Source organism: Melanostigma gelatinosum (assembly GCF_949748355.1).
Source record: "Melanostigma gelatinosum genome assembly, chromosome: 9".
In the NCBI taxonomy this organism is placed as follows: Eukaryota; Metazoa; Chordata; class Actinopteri; order Perciformes; family Zoarcidae; genus Melanostigma; species Melanostigma gelatinosum.
This window is the reverse complement of record NC_136642.1, coordinates 15,337,818-15,352,234: the sequence shown is the minus strand read 5'-3', so window position 1 is coordinate 15,352,234 and position 14,417 is coordinate 15,337,818. Positions and strand designations below refer to the sequence as shown.

The window sequence follows — 14,417 nt, the reverse complement described above, 5'->3', positions numbered from 1 at the left end:
TAAATAAGTTCATATTGTACTATGGGGCGTTGTGGCGAGACACATTCCTTATTAAATCTGTTCAAGCTCGACAGTTTCAATCTAAAATAGACCAGGGCCAGCTCACAGCTTAACTTTTAGTTACTTTAGTGCTCGTTTTTCCAGACTGCGGTGCAGGAGGGGTAAAGTTCACACTTTATGGTTTTCACCGAGACGCAGCCGACTGTTTTTAAAAACAATTGGATGCAAGTCTCATTCCAGCAAGAGGTCAGAGGTCAACCAGTGAGCAAACAGCTTCCACAGTGAGCAGGCCCAACTTTGCATAAGAACAATAAAGACAACAAACGGGGGCAACAACACAAGACAAAAACAACACAAGTATTAAAACCCAGAACAGGCCTGGTCCATCTTTGTACCAGTACCAACTGAAGGAAATATTGCAGCACAAAGTATGATGGTAGATAGATTTTCTCTGAATACAAATGTCATACATTTGATTGTGTTCCACAGTGTTAAGGTAATATTAAACATTAGACAGAAATTGGATGCTTCTACAGTAAAGTTTGGGGGATTAACTCCAGTAATAGTAAGAAGAAGCAAACAATACTATACGAAGAAAACCACTTCAGAAACATTTCAATATTCCCTCACACACTAAAATAAAGACGGCATGGGATCGTGATTCATCATTATAAAAAGCAGCCTGTACAAATGTTGCCAGCTCGACATCCTCCATTTGAATTGTACAATAATCTAGCATGTAACGTAACATACACCCAAAACAAGATGCGTGTGTCCAGTTACACACTCAATGTTTGGCTCAAAGGAGACATGCAGCTTTACATAAAGAGAAGGGTTTAGTCCTGAAATCAGCTGTGAGATGGAAAAAAAAAACAGGTCTTACCTTTACATTACAGCTGGACGATGCGAACATAGATCAGGCACTTTTTAGTCCACAGAGCTATTTACATTGTTTCACCAGGTGGCGAAAGCCACTGGATACACAGTTCCAGATGGGGACAGTGTGTGTGTGTGTGTGTATGTTGTGCCGTGCGGGGCTCAAGCACTTTAGGTGAGTCCATCCTTCCTCTAAAGTCCTCTCTCCTCATTCACACGACTGCGTTACGTGAAAACCTCCTGGCCATGCCCGGCGACCTCACCTCCGTGTCCTCAGAGTGGGTAGGGCTCGAGTGGTAACCCTGGTGGCCATGAGCCAGTTGTGAAGGCTGTTGGGGGTAACCACGGTAATAAGGGTCCTGCTCTTCCTCCTCCTCCTCTTCGCCTCCTTGGTTGTTGTTGTTGTAAGCAACTGCAGCAGGATTGTACGGCTGATTGTAGGGCTGGTAGCCGCCCTGAGGCAGGGGTTGGACTGGGGTGGTGGGAATATTTAGAGTCAGTTTGAGTGAATGTTTGAGGATCACCGTAGCGAACATAAAACCACCACCACGGGAAACATGGAGGAAAGCTGGAAGGCTGACATTGGGACTACAATAACTTTGAATGCCACTACTGTTATTCAACAGCAATAACGAGGCACTGCACAATTGAAATGTTACAAAACAAGTCAAATAGAAGTTGCACAGACATATTTGACTCCAAACGTTTTGGTTGATGAGGAAGTGGGTTAATGAAATTTAAGAAAAATCTGGTTTCTACCCCATATTGTCCCCAAGAAATGATCACATCTGGGTCACATCAGGAGTAAACCTTTACCCAGTTCACAGTACATGAGATGTACAGATATAGTGGTTTGTTCAGTAATGAATGCACCCAATCAGCATCAAAGCAATTCATCACTATTTAGCTGATCCATCAGGTTTTGAAAGATGAGATTAGCTTCGGAGAGATTTGAGCTTGAAGCAGAAGCTGCAGCAGCAAACCATTGATGGTACTGAGATCAGTGGGGGGTGATCATCGCAGCAGCGTTATGGGGTTTTGTTTGGTCTTGGGGGAAGGAAAGCTAATCAATTTTTGTCTCAGAGACTGTCAAATGACGAAGAAGCCAGATCAACGATTCAATTCTATCAAGAACGTTAACTGATGGTGGAAATTAATCCAATTTCTAATCATGATAAGGAATCACGGAGCATTGTGTGCATAAAGAGTGAAAATCTGGTGCGAATAATACAATCTAAAAATTTGTAGCACACCAAAATATGAGGGCATAGTCGACTAAAATCACTAAAATTGCTTTTAACTTTAAATGGATAAATGCACAGATGTGTTTGTTAGGTTAGGTGCCTTAAAAAATCCAAATACTTTTCTGCAAAAGAAGTGTTGGTTGGAAAGGGGTCTCTGGAGAAACAAAATGTATTAACCGCTGACGCAGGGATAAGAGGTTAAACACCGGGGTCAGGAGTAATTATCCAGTCCAAGAAATATGGAGGCTTTGAATGAATCATTTATCAATTTTCTCAGTTTTTAGTCGTATGTAAAGGGCACAGAGCGAGGAGTGGAGGTGAGGAGAGGAGAGGACGACGGTTGAAGAATGTTCCTCAGTAATCATTCCCATAGTCCTGTTGAACTTCAATCAGGAAGAGAAAGGGACAGAGGGAGGGGAACACAGGAGAACAAAGAGAGACAGAGAGAAGATTTTACACCTCATATCAGGAAGAAAACCCAACAACACCAAAGAGTTAAACCTCTGAATCCGCAGTGACAGTACATCCACAGTTGCGGTTTTGGAGGTAGAAAAATTTGTGTTTGAATCTCTTCCTCTCTTTTGGAGGAAGAAAATACACACACACCCTGAGAGGTTCTTATAAAACATTTAGCTAGAATAAATATCATGACATTCAAACAAAACTTTTGGAAAGAAGGAAAATGTGTCAAATCTATATTTCTCTTTCTGTACTTGAGAAAGTGTAAATAAAGATTTCCAACACAGAATTCAGCAGTACAAAACAGAGAGTACAGAGTATGCCCGCAAATAACACCCCTTGTGAGTAAAACTGAATCAAACACTGAGCTCAGCCATTTTTTGCAGTTTTAGACCATAACTGCAGTGTTTTACCTCATATTACCCCATACATATTCATTTGAAGGTAATTAATTGCATGTATACAGCTAGACTAAAATGTTAAGTTAAATTGAGTTGTATTTTAGGAATTAGACCTCTGACATGAAGGAGATATAATAATATTCAACAGTTACTATTATATCAACCAACCAGTACTAGAACAGCTTTAATTACACGCAAATGATATGCATGGATGTGGATTTATAGTGTCCATACCACTAATTCATCACATACATGTAAAGTACTGTTCTTTAACATTTCTTATGACTAATATGAATAGTATGACTTTTAAATTTTGTTTACATATTTTGTGACATTTGTGTTTCGCTGTATGTTGGTCACAGCGATACACCAATTCGTCCAATTGGGGAGTGAGAGTACACACTCTTATGGGAATCAAAAGGTGTTAGTCTGGTGTGACTTTTTAAATGACATTTTTGTGACATGTTTTATATAATATGACATATTTTGCAAACTGACTTATTTAAGATAATATTTGTGACCAATTATTTATTATGCATTTCTAGGACCTTTTTATGACCTTTTGAATTAATATTTTGATCACATTTTTGCAATATATTATACTGTACTTGCAAGATATCATAACATACTCTTTATTACATTTTTTGTTTTATACTATGCTATGACATTTGAATGATTTTCTGGGGTCAAACTATGCTCTGACTTTTTAGTGACATTGTAAAGGTCCAAGATTCGAGATTGGGAGCATATCGATTGCCTCTCAATGGCTCTGAACATGTCGACGGAACTCATAGCTAACAGTGCAAACTACGGCGAAAATGCTGACAGAGCTAAGGTGTTTACCTGAGGATCGACTTTTTTTCAACCTACTGTGCTATGACTTTTGATTGCATACTATACTATTTGTTATGATTTTTTCTACACTAAGACTTGTTTCAATTACTTTTTTCTAAATAAAAAATGATAGTCACACTATACGACTTTTCCATGAGCTGTTTTGTGACATATGACTTTCAACATAATATTTGATAGCTTTTTATTACGTATTGGTCACACTATACTATGACTTTTTGCGACATGCTATACTATATATATATATACTATGTTTTGACAGTTTATACTATGGCCTTTTTTCTACTTTTTGCACATACTATAATATGACTTCTTAATGTTTTTTCGACATACTATACCAAGAATTTATTTGAACATATGACGTTTTATGACATTTTTTCAACATCATATATTGTGATTTTTTTCACACACTAAACTATGACTACTATTACGTTTGTCAACATATTAAACTTTGACTTTTTATGATGGTACTGCGATATAACAAACAAAGTGTCGTCATATCACGACTATATTATCGTGTTTTATCATCAATTTATTCAACAGATGTTTACTGCTTATGAATGCTAAATAAAGGGGGTTCAAATAAAGTGTTTACCTCCGACGTTGTACCCCTGGCAGGAGTTCTGGTCACAGTATCCCGGCGGGCCCGCTGGTCCTGTGGACCCTGGATTCCCTGACCTCCCCGGTGTCCCCGGATTACCAGGCCGACCAGGGGGGCCCTGGCTGCCCGTCCGTCCTTCACCTGGCAGGCCTGAGGATGGAGGAAAAGCTTGTGTTAAAGATGGCCGAATACATTAAGTCAGTCATCAAGTAACATTCATTAAAACAACTCCGCCAGTGTGACGCCTGGTGAGAAGAGGGAAAGAAAATGAACAGAAAATGTGCCTGTCACTGTACTATCACCTCTTCAATCTCCTCTACATCCCTCTCTCTGCCGCTGTGACAACATGGCAGAAAAGACATGATTGTCATTTCTGGATGAGGGAGATAATAGTTAATGTCCTGAGGGCAGAAGCGGGAATAACACAGTTTTTAGCCAGAGGCTTCAGTTTTCTGTTTACACAAGAGAAAGTGCTCCATCAGGACTCACTTCAGCAGTTAGCGGAAATATGAAATCAATATTTTTAGGAGGGTTTCATTTGCCCAGAGCTAAAATTGTCGTCCCACAACTATTTCAGAAGAGCACAGGGAAGAGACGGAGATAGAGAGCTTTGCCCTATTTCTCTCAGACAAGATTTCCTTTTTCATATATTGAAGTTATCTGATAATAGAAAAGTTTCCGGGTAGTTTTGTCAGCTTGTTCTGTGAGCATTGATCGCACAACAGTGAACAGTAAATCCCATCCCGGAGATATTTCCATAATACAAAGCCCAAACTTTACACAGGGAAATCAATACAGCACATTATATATTCACGCTCCAAGACGTCTGCATTCTTTTCTCAGACAGCGATTTAACAGAGAGTAACGCAGATCCAAAACACATCGAGTATCTGTACAATTATATCGTTTCAATATTTGAAACATGTGAACACAATGGAAAACATTCCTATATGGCAGCGCCCGCTTGGTCGCAGTCGGGGAAACACCACAAAGAAATGTTCAGAATGAAGTTAAATCTAATTTTGAAGCAGCTACAGCGTCTCCAAATAATATTTGAGCAAAAAGACAAGAAGGATTCAGTTGGTTTAGCTTATTGAGCATGCTCAGAGCTGTGTGTAGGTTTGTCAGTGTCTTACCTGGAGGTCCGGATTGTCCTCGAGGTCCCTGACTTCCAACTCCTGGACTCCCTCTCTCTCCCTTCGCTCCCAAAAGACCTGCAAACACACAAAGAGTTTAACGTGTGTCAAGAAAATACACATTACAAACTTTCTACTCCACTACATTTAGCTGACAGCTATAGTTATAGATTATAATAAGCTTATAACATATAATGCATTTCTGAAGATTACAGGAGTGATCACAAACCCTTTTGTTCATTTTGCTGTTAATGCGTCTGCATTTTGGCATCAATAGTAGGGTGTTGTTGGTATGTTTACTGAACACATTCACTGAAGAAAAAACTTGTTCATTTTAATTAGGAAAAGTATTTCACCACTTTCTATCCCAACATCAGTATTACATTTCAAATTTTGTGAGAAATGTGCCGGACAAATTATGCGTGGAAGGTCGGTCTAATAAAATGTATGATAAACTCAGACTTGGCTCTGCGCTGCTGTCCAGCGGTGCAGCTGTATAGACCGGATGGATGCACTCTGACATTAGAGAACCATACAAAGCTGATGATCTGCAGATTTCATTTAATGCTGATTTTATGACCACCTTAATCAACTGCATCGGTAAAGAGGGAGTAAGCACAGTGGGGCTCAAGAGAAAACATTTTACATTACCGCAAATAAAACATATTCTCTACACTCGTCTCATAATGTTTTCTCTACAATGGCCACTAACTGACCCATATAGTGTCTCTATATTCAGGACAATATTGTATGGGGACTATACATGGTTTCATCTGTTCAGCCTGATCACAGCTTTCTTCCTCATTCTGGAATTATCTGATTTAATAACAACATGTCTACTGTTCTTAAGCCTGCTATACGTCTTTTATAATATTTGGCCGACTATTTTTTTATAAGCTGAACTGAAACCAGAGTATGTGTGTGTGGTGGCTGCAGATCGTAAATGTTATTGGGTAGAATCAAAGGTCTGAACTTCTAAAGGGGAGGTAACCATGCTGGACGTTTCCTAACATCTGCTCTCAGCTTTCCTAACCCTCCGTGTGTGCAGGCTCATTCGGTATGAGGGTTTTTAGTGTGGGTTGCATGTTTTAGTGATGAAGACTGAGCCTCATAAAAGCTGTTTCTGCAGTAGAGACTAGTGGCTGGCGAATTACGTCATGGATATCGGAGTTACTGCCTTCTGGCCTGGACTGAACCTTGCAGAGCTCTGACCCTGACTGGGAGTAGAGAGCAGGCCAGCCCACAAACATCATGATGGAAGAATATGATACCATGCTCTTTATGTTGCATGCGTTGTTGCACCACCTGTTGGGTTGATACTGTTTGTTACACAGATTTGGTGCTAAATTTAAATTAAAAACTTGGGAAATGATAAAAAATAATCAAAAATTTGGATTTTGGCGGATTTGTTGGCTAGCACTTCTGTTCTGGACACTGCTCAGAAACACTCTTATTGTCAATAACCCTATATGAAAAAATAACTGTTATTTTTACAATCAACACTTGACAGCTACATTCTCTGAATGTTTGAGGTAGTAAAGTTTAATGAGGCTGTGATTATCTTAGAGGTCACAACGGGTCATTTTATTTGGGGATGTCAAGTTTAAAAAATGATCTCACTCTGTGAAATGGCTGCTGTGGGGACTAACGTCATCACACATGAATAACGTTGGGCTCATTGGATCCAAACGAGTCTAAGCTTTCCAGTCATATTCAAATACAGCATGGTACAGCATATATGCAGAAACAGCATGTTTTTTGCACGAAACTGCCTGGGATTAGCATAAAGTGGGCATGACTTTAAATTGAACCCATTTTCATTGATGGGAAAGGTCAAGGGACCCCTGTGAGTTTTCCCTCGCCCAAATTTAACCAAACTTTCAGTCCCCATCCCGACAAGCTAACATGACATGGTTGGTACCAATGGAATCATTATGTTGTCTTCACTCAAGCTTCACAGCCTCTTAGACAGTAACGGTTCCCCTCATTTCCTGTCAGCTCTGTACTAAATGCTGTTCTACCCCAAAAGACATGAAACATTCAATAAAAGAGAAGCCAAAGTGTCCATATAGACAGTGTTTTAGTAAATCATACTTTATGTCGTATTATTTTCCAGTTGACTATTATGAGTTCAGATCAGACTATAACCTGCTCACTGCAGCAAGAGCAGTCTAATAAACACTTCAATGCTTGCATAAACAATAGCATGCAGTCAGAGTGTCTAGACACTACAGTGAAGGACTGATGATGGCGTGTAATCAGTCTGTATATTTATGAGAGAATAAGAGATATACGTTTGGAAATGACCATGTATACTTTTCCTCTGCCCGTCTTTCTCTCGACATGCGTTATGCATCCTGTAAATAACTGTCTTTACTCGTAGACACATCCTTGAATATCTTCCTCTCTCACCTCTCTCTCCCGGTCGACCGTTCTGGCCGCTGGTGCCGGGGAAGCCTGGCCTACCAGATGGCCCTTGCTCTCCCTGAGCTCCTGGGAGGCCTCTCCTACCTGGCTCTCCGGGTGGTCCGGGTACTGCTCGGACTGACACTGCTGACTGGACGGGGATCTGGTTCAGGATGGAGTCATAGCGAGACAAGTGGCCTGCAGGAGGTAGAGGAGGAGAATGATTCGAAATGATTTAGAATTCGCTTTTTGAATTGTTTCCAGTTGTTTATTCATCATGAAGTTTTGACCACAGGTGAGACGAAACAATTTCAGCAGGGAATTTGTACTTCATAACACGCTGGTGTTATGTGTAAATATCCCCGATTACTCACTCTGGATGAGCTGCTCACACACTTGTCGTGCGATGGCACGCACAGCTGCTTGGGTTTGCACATCACCCTGAAGAACAAATATGGAGCTCTCACGGTCTGATATTATACAACCACACAATAGACTGATCCCACTTTTCAATTTGAGCAACCACAGTTACATAAACACTCAGACCAGTGGTTAATACATTGGTGGATGGGTGTTTTAATGTTTGTAACTTCCACATTCTGATGCCCCTTATATTGATATTGACCAAAACAGATAGCTCACCTATGACAGCAAGGTATATAAGTATTTAAGTACTTTGTTTTTATTTTAGTTGACAGCTAGAACAAGTGGCTGTGAAATCGGACATGAGTCAGTTTATTGGAGACTTAACTTGTTGTATGAAGAGCCTTACTTAACATTCAAATGTTCTTCTATCGTGACCTGAAACTAGAGATGGTATTGAGTTCATGACTTTAAAAAGTTTTCTAACTGTTGGACTTAAGTTGTAACTGATAGTTTTTTCATCCTAACCTCAAAGTTCAGTTTACTTGTCACAAGGACCACGACACACAACCCATGAAAACTGTTGAATAACATCTTCTGTGGCTCTGGAGGAGCTTTCCTTGGGCTTTTAGGAGGCAAGAGGAGGGTCTAATGAAACTCTGCAACCTCACAAAATCATGTGTTTTTTAAGCCTTTCAAAAATTGACCGCAGCGAGGTACGAATGTCCCAAACAGTTGATAAAATGGGGCAGAAACAGGAATTACAGGTTCAATTGAAGTTGCATTTCTCTAAAGCCCTCTGCGGTGATGGCCTGGCTGCTGCGTCAGCAGAAATACAGACCCAGCTCAGCTGCAAATTTGAACCATGAGCACTGATTTAATTTGGTTTGCTCTAAACGAGGTTGAGGGAGTGAAAAAGAGAAATCAAGTGAATTTTGGCACAAAAGACAAACCAGTAACAGGGAATGTGTACTGGAGCATCATTTGGTTTCTTCAAAACAAGGGTGTGAAGTATTTGTGAGTAATAGTCTGAGTTTTACTTCAGCAAAATAACAATTTTCCACTGTACAATGGAGCAGTAAACAAATGATTTGCTCTAAACTGTGGTTGAAGTGTGCAAGTGGAATGACTTACTCTTTCTCCCTTATCACCTTTGGTACCAGCAGGACCCTGGAACACAGAAGCACAGGAGGAGAATTAACATGTGACTGGGATGTGTACTCAGAAATAGTCTCTCTCCTTTTCTCTACGCCTTATCATCTCACACATAAACACACGCTTGTTTCTTCTCTGATCTAACAGCTGGAATAACTAAATGCATTTAAATTTGTGTCGAGGTTCTTTGTGTCCGAAAGACAACATACACATAAGCCCCAAAGCATGCGTGCCCACAAACAGAGTGCAATCCTTTGGCTTGGATGAGATTCTTTTCTGCTACTGCCAACACTGTAAAACACACAGATGCATATCTGATCACAACACACAAAAACCTGCCAAGCACATGAAGCCAGTCAATGCATATCACAGTGTAACGCATTGTGATCCCGAGGCAAATAAAAGACACAGATATGATACATATCAGTTTGATGTTGTTACAGCTTTTGAATACAAGCTTGTTTATCTTGGGGGAAACATGTCCTTGACCACCGACTGACTGGCTGTGTGTTGAGCGGGTTGATGGATAGAGAAACGGTGTGTGCCGGCTTGGCATATCATAGAGAGAGTGCACACTATATTGCAGATGATCGAAAGCCTTTGCCAACATTTGACACAGGCGTTGGAGTGCAGGTCGCCACACTAAAAGTGTTCTGGACCTCCTCTGTGTGTCTGTCTGAGTCTTCCTGGACATATAAATGTCTACTGTCTTGTCCGTGTGACATGGGAAACCCAAAGCAAACTGTGTGGGAGCCAAAGTTTGGATCAGAGTGTGAAAAAGACAGGAAAATCTGATTTATTTTATTATTTTATCAAAACTATCTTCCTGTTGTGCCGTGTATTTGCAGAATCTGTCCAAAGTACAGAGTCAATGTTTTTTCACTCAAAATGTTTTATAATTCATCCGCAGAGGGAAGTCATTTTAAGAAGACTTTCCTCTTGCACAGCTCCTCAGTATGGACTGATCCCAAGAAGATTGTTGTTTGTTTTGTTGTAAATGGCAAACATAAGTTGGATTGCAACCAAGTCAAGCAATGTAAATAAATTTAAAAAATCCACTGTCCTTTCGTGAATTGGTCATAGCAGTCGGACAGATGTGTGGCACTTTTGTGTCCACCTCAACAAAACGACTTGGAATGATTTCCACGTCTTAAGGTCAGTTACATCACGATGAAAGAAAATGCAAAAACTTCCCTGCTGATTTTCATGGCTGCTATTTCAGACAGGAAACATTTGTTTCAGAGCAAAATATAATCTTGCAGCAGAAAGCCGGAGAAGGGTTACAGGGGGCAGAAAGAGGACTGAATCAGCAATTTAATGTTGAGGTGAATTTTGAAACTTTCTTTTATTTATTTCGATTATTTCTCAGGAAAGCGAGATCTGATTTTCTTTTTTGTATCTGTGTTTGTTTGTTGCATGTTCATACATTCATAGGGGTGTCTGTGTCTTCTACATCTTAGAGATGAGGCAGATGTGATCCCTCCCATTTTTTTTTTGTGTGTGTGTGTGTGTGTGTGTGTGTGTCAAGGGAGCGAGAGTTTCTGTATGTGATTTATAGCTCTGCCTCTCTGAGCCAAACTTTGCTTCTGGCCTGCAGAGCTGACCCAAGACCAGATTAGCTGTCACCAGCATCACAGTATCATCTGTTTCTGTCGGCATTACAAAGTTTGGAACCCAACATCTTCTCCACTGCATCCTTCTCTGACACATTATTTTGTCTGTCTTAACAAACTGACTTACTATACATTTAGAATCAAAGGTGAACCTTCATATTTTGATTTTCAAAAGATTAATTATTATTCAATCGGATTTGTCTCTTTGATGTTGTAAAGAAATACGTTTTATTGGTAATATTAATTTCTGACTAAATGATACATGTGTTATAATGTGGACTGTGTCCAAAAACCTCTTTCCAGTCAAGATAGAAAAAACGGACAAATAGGAGAAGAATAAACAATCTGTGTGAGCTCCTTGCATTGGAATCGAACCACAATGTTATTCAAATTCAAACAAATCTGTAACTTTGTGATTCAGCTGTGAGATTATTGTTCTCCTGTAAAGTTAGGGAGACATGGTGGGAGGAAAACACGTTATGTCAAACTCTATCAAGTGGACTTTTCACAGGCATTTCAAGAGAGATCCTGTGTCCAGAAGAAAGTTCAGTGTCAGAGGTTTTTTTTCACATCATTCTTAACAAAATAAAACAATAGTTTTCACTCACAGGAAGTCCTTGATCTCCTTGAAGCCCTGCTGACCCAGCAGGTCCTAGAGCTCCTGGTCCTCCTGGGCCTCCCTGAGAGAAAGACAGGCAGTACATGAAAGAGACGGAGAAGAAGGAAGGTCACAGGAAGCAAAAGTTTCAGTCGGGCCCATGTATCACGGTGATCTGATGCTGAGAATAATCAGAAAATAGACACTTACAACAGGTCCAGTAGGCCCTTGTCTTCCCTGTGGTCCATTATTACCCGGCAGACCCTGTGAGACCAAAAAACGCTGAGTATATCAAAACGTTCGCTGTACTTTCATGAATGTAGGTTGAACTTTGTTTCGCACAAGCCCTTTCTAAATGGCCTGCGAGTCTCCAGACTAAACCGACAGCAAGACTGTTATTTTCTAATACAATTAACATCCAGGCAACTGATGGCCACCAAACTCAGTAGCTGTTACATCTGCTACTGCATCGTCTGACGTCCAAACTCCAGGTCTGCCAAAAAATGGCTCCAATCAAACATTTATATTTGGTTTTGCTTTTAGACAGTTTGTAGAGAACACAGGGGCATTCTTCCTGACTGTTGGCTTTTTCACAATAAGACTGTTGAGTTATTCACAGTTTGTATTATAGTTTCCTCCAGGTGTTTAAAACCATCTGCGCCATTTAATGTCTTCCCCATGATGCTGTGGTTTGAGGAGAACACGTGGATATGAAACTGGAGCTTTAACTTTAGAAGCACATTCATACCAACTGGATGACAATCCTGTATTTAGTCTGGTTTTGTTAAGGTATCACATATAATAACACGATATATAATAACATGATGATGGCTTTGATCTACCTCGATATTTATAGGCCATTTAAACTGAACAAATTTAGTGTTAGGAAAACACATTTTCAGATTGTCCTGGAAAACAGCTTAACCTTGGGTTCAGTTAATCCTTTCATTTTAGCTTGGATGTCTGAAGTTACTTTGCGGTCACACATTGAGTCTGATGCCCTTTCAACATGGACACTGGCCCTGGCCCTCAGCTCCTCCCAATATTCAAGTCTCTTCGTGTCTCTTCAACGACTTTGAATCACTTTTAAATTGAGCAGAGGCACATCTGGAATAGAAATAGTCATAATTTCAAACCAAAAAAGGTTACAAAATTGTCCACTGTGAAGCAAAGAAACATTACATGATACATTGGGATGAGAGTCAGCCTGCTGTTAAACTGTGCACATTCCCATTACTGGGAATATCATAATATATATATATATATATAATATATATATCATAATCCAAACATTCAACCTTTTCTTTTTCTAATATTCATATAAGAAATTCAGCCTCCAGCCTTCTCTCACAGGAAGCCAGGTTCAAGCAAATGTATAATTTCTGTAATATCCCAACTGCAACAGGTTTATGGTGTACAGGAAAGCTACCGATACATATTTTTATGTACATACTGGAATACCCACCAACAAAGGGCAGGTTCTGTCTGTGTTAACAGGATTATTCTATTTCTTCTTAGGTAAACTTAGACGCACAAGTACAATTTTGGCGAGTATATCTTAAATAATAAAGTTGGGAGTTATGACAGGGGTGTCAGCACTTTTTTATGAGCATGTATCTTGGGGGTGCCTAAAGATTTATAGCTTTCAGTTATCCATTTCACTGTGATATGGACAAATAAAGTACCCACGAGACGGTTACTGTTGTTTCAAATGAACTGGCTGCTGCAGTAAAGTCTTTGCCAGACTTCTTTTGGCTTCTATACACCTTACTAAATGTTCAGTGCAGTGTTTATGCCCGGTGGACTAGTGCGATGCTGCTAAGTTTTAGTCAATGAAGGGCTATCTGCTTTTGCCGTTCTGCTTTGTACACATTGGATGATACAGACTAGGCAGCACAAGCATTGTGAATTAATTCATTTTCAAAAGCTGTTCAGTACTTTCTATATCGCTGTCAAAAGAATAGTGACAACAGAAATGGCTGCTGCATTGATGACCTCTTGTGAATTGATTGTTATCAGTATTCACTGCGTCCCCTTCTCTACTGCTTTCAATGCATCCACTGAAAGAAACATTTAGAGAGAATTCAGCCTGAGCGTGGTGCTGGAAACATCAGATTGTGATGCTGCAACAATAAAAACACTGATTTGAAATGTCCTATGGAAACAAAATCATAATTATCTCTCTGTGGTATGACAAACATACCCACCACTTGAAGTCTCAACAATCACAAATAGATATGTAGCATTTTTAAGAAATATGGATGTGGGAGCCCTGCCATAATCAGTGCGACAAAGGGAGTTTATCTCCAAATATAAAGCAGCCAAAATTGCTCCCTGATTAGTAATTTCACATGATTACATGTGCTGTATTCTGTGAGTGTGGGTGTTTTGCCGTGTTTTGTCTGTTCAGTGTAGGGTGGTACCTCTAAAGATTGCGGACTGAACTCTTTGGTCTTTGTTAATCGTACCATAAAAGAGTCAAGCTGTGAATATTTATCAAATAATATTCTCGATAAATATTCTTTCATTCAAATCCTTATACGTTGTAACTTGAAAATGGGCTCACTAACCACTTGATTTGATCAAAGACTGTACCTTGTAAATCCAATGCAGTGTTCTTTAAATATCTCTAGTATCCAGAACAGGAACTATATATTACGGAGACACACACTTTGATAATAATGCATTTGTTTGTAAAATATGGTAATATTCA

General features: G+C 39.8%; 1 protein-coding gene across 1 annotated transcript in view; it reads right to left on the bottom strand.

Annotated features, from left to right (window-relative positions):
• Positions 1 to 29: 29 nt before the first annotated feature.
• col14a1a (collagen, type XIV, alpha 1a) overlaps positions 30 to 14,417 on the bottom strand; it is a 129,964-nt gene continuing 115,576 nt past the window's right edge. Inside the window, exons 41-48 of the mRNA XM_079275921.1 lie at positions 11,915 to 11,968; positions 11,715 to 11,786; positions 9,473 to 9,508; positions 8,350 to 8,416; positions 7,982 to 8,173; positions 5,570 to 5,647; positions 4,428 to 4,583; positions 30 to 1,348 (exon numbers count right to left, since the gene is read on the bottom strand). Of these exons, the coding sequence (XP_079132047.1) occupies positions 1,089 to 1,348; positions 4,428 to 4,583; positions 5,570 to 5,647; positions 7,982 to 8,173; positions 8,350 to 8,416; positions 9,473 to 9,508; positions 11,715 to 11,786; positions 11,915 to 11,968 (915 nt within the window). The 3' untranslated portion in view covers positions 30 to 1,088. The remainder of the gene's footprint in view (positions 1,349 to 4,427; positions 4,584 to 5,569; positions 5,648 to 7,981; positions 8,174 to 8,349; positions 8,417 to 9,472; positions 9,509 to 11,714; positions 11,787 to 11,914; positions 11,969 to 14,417) is intronic.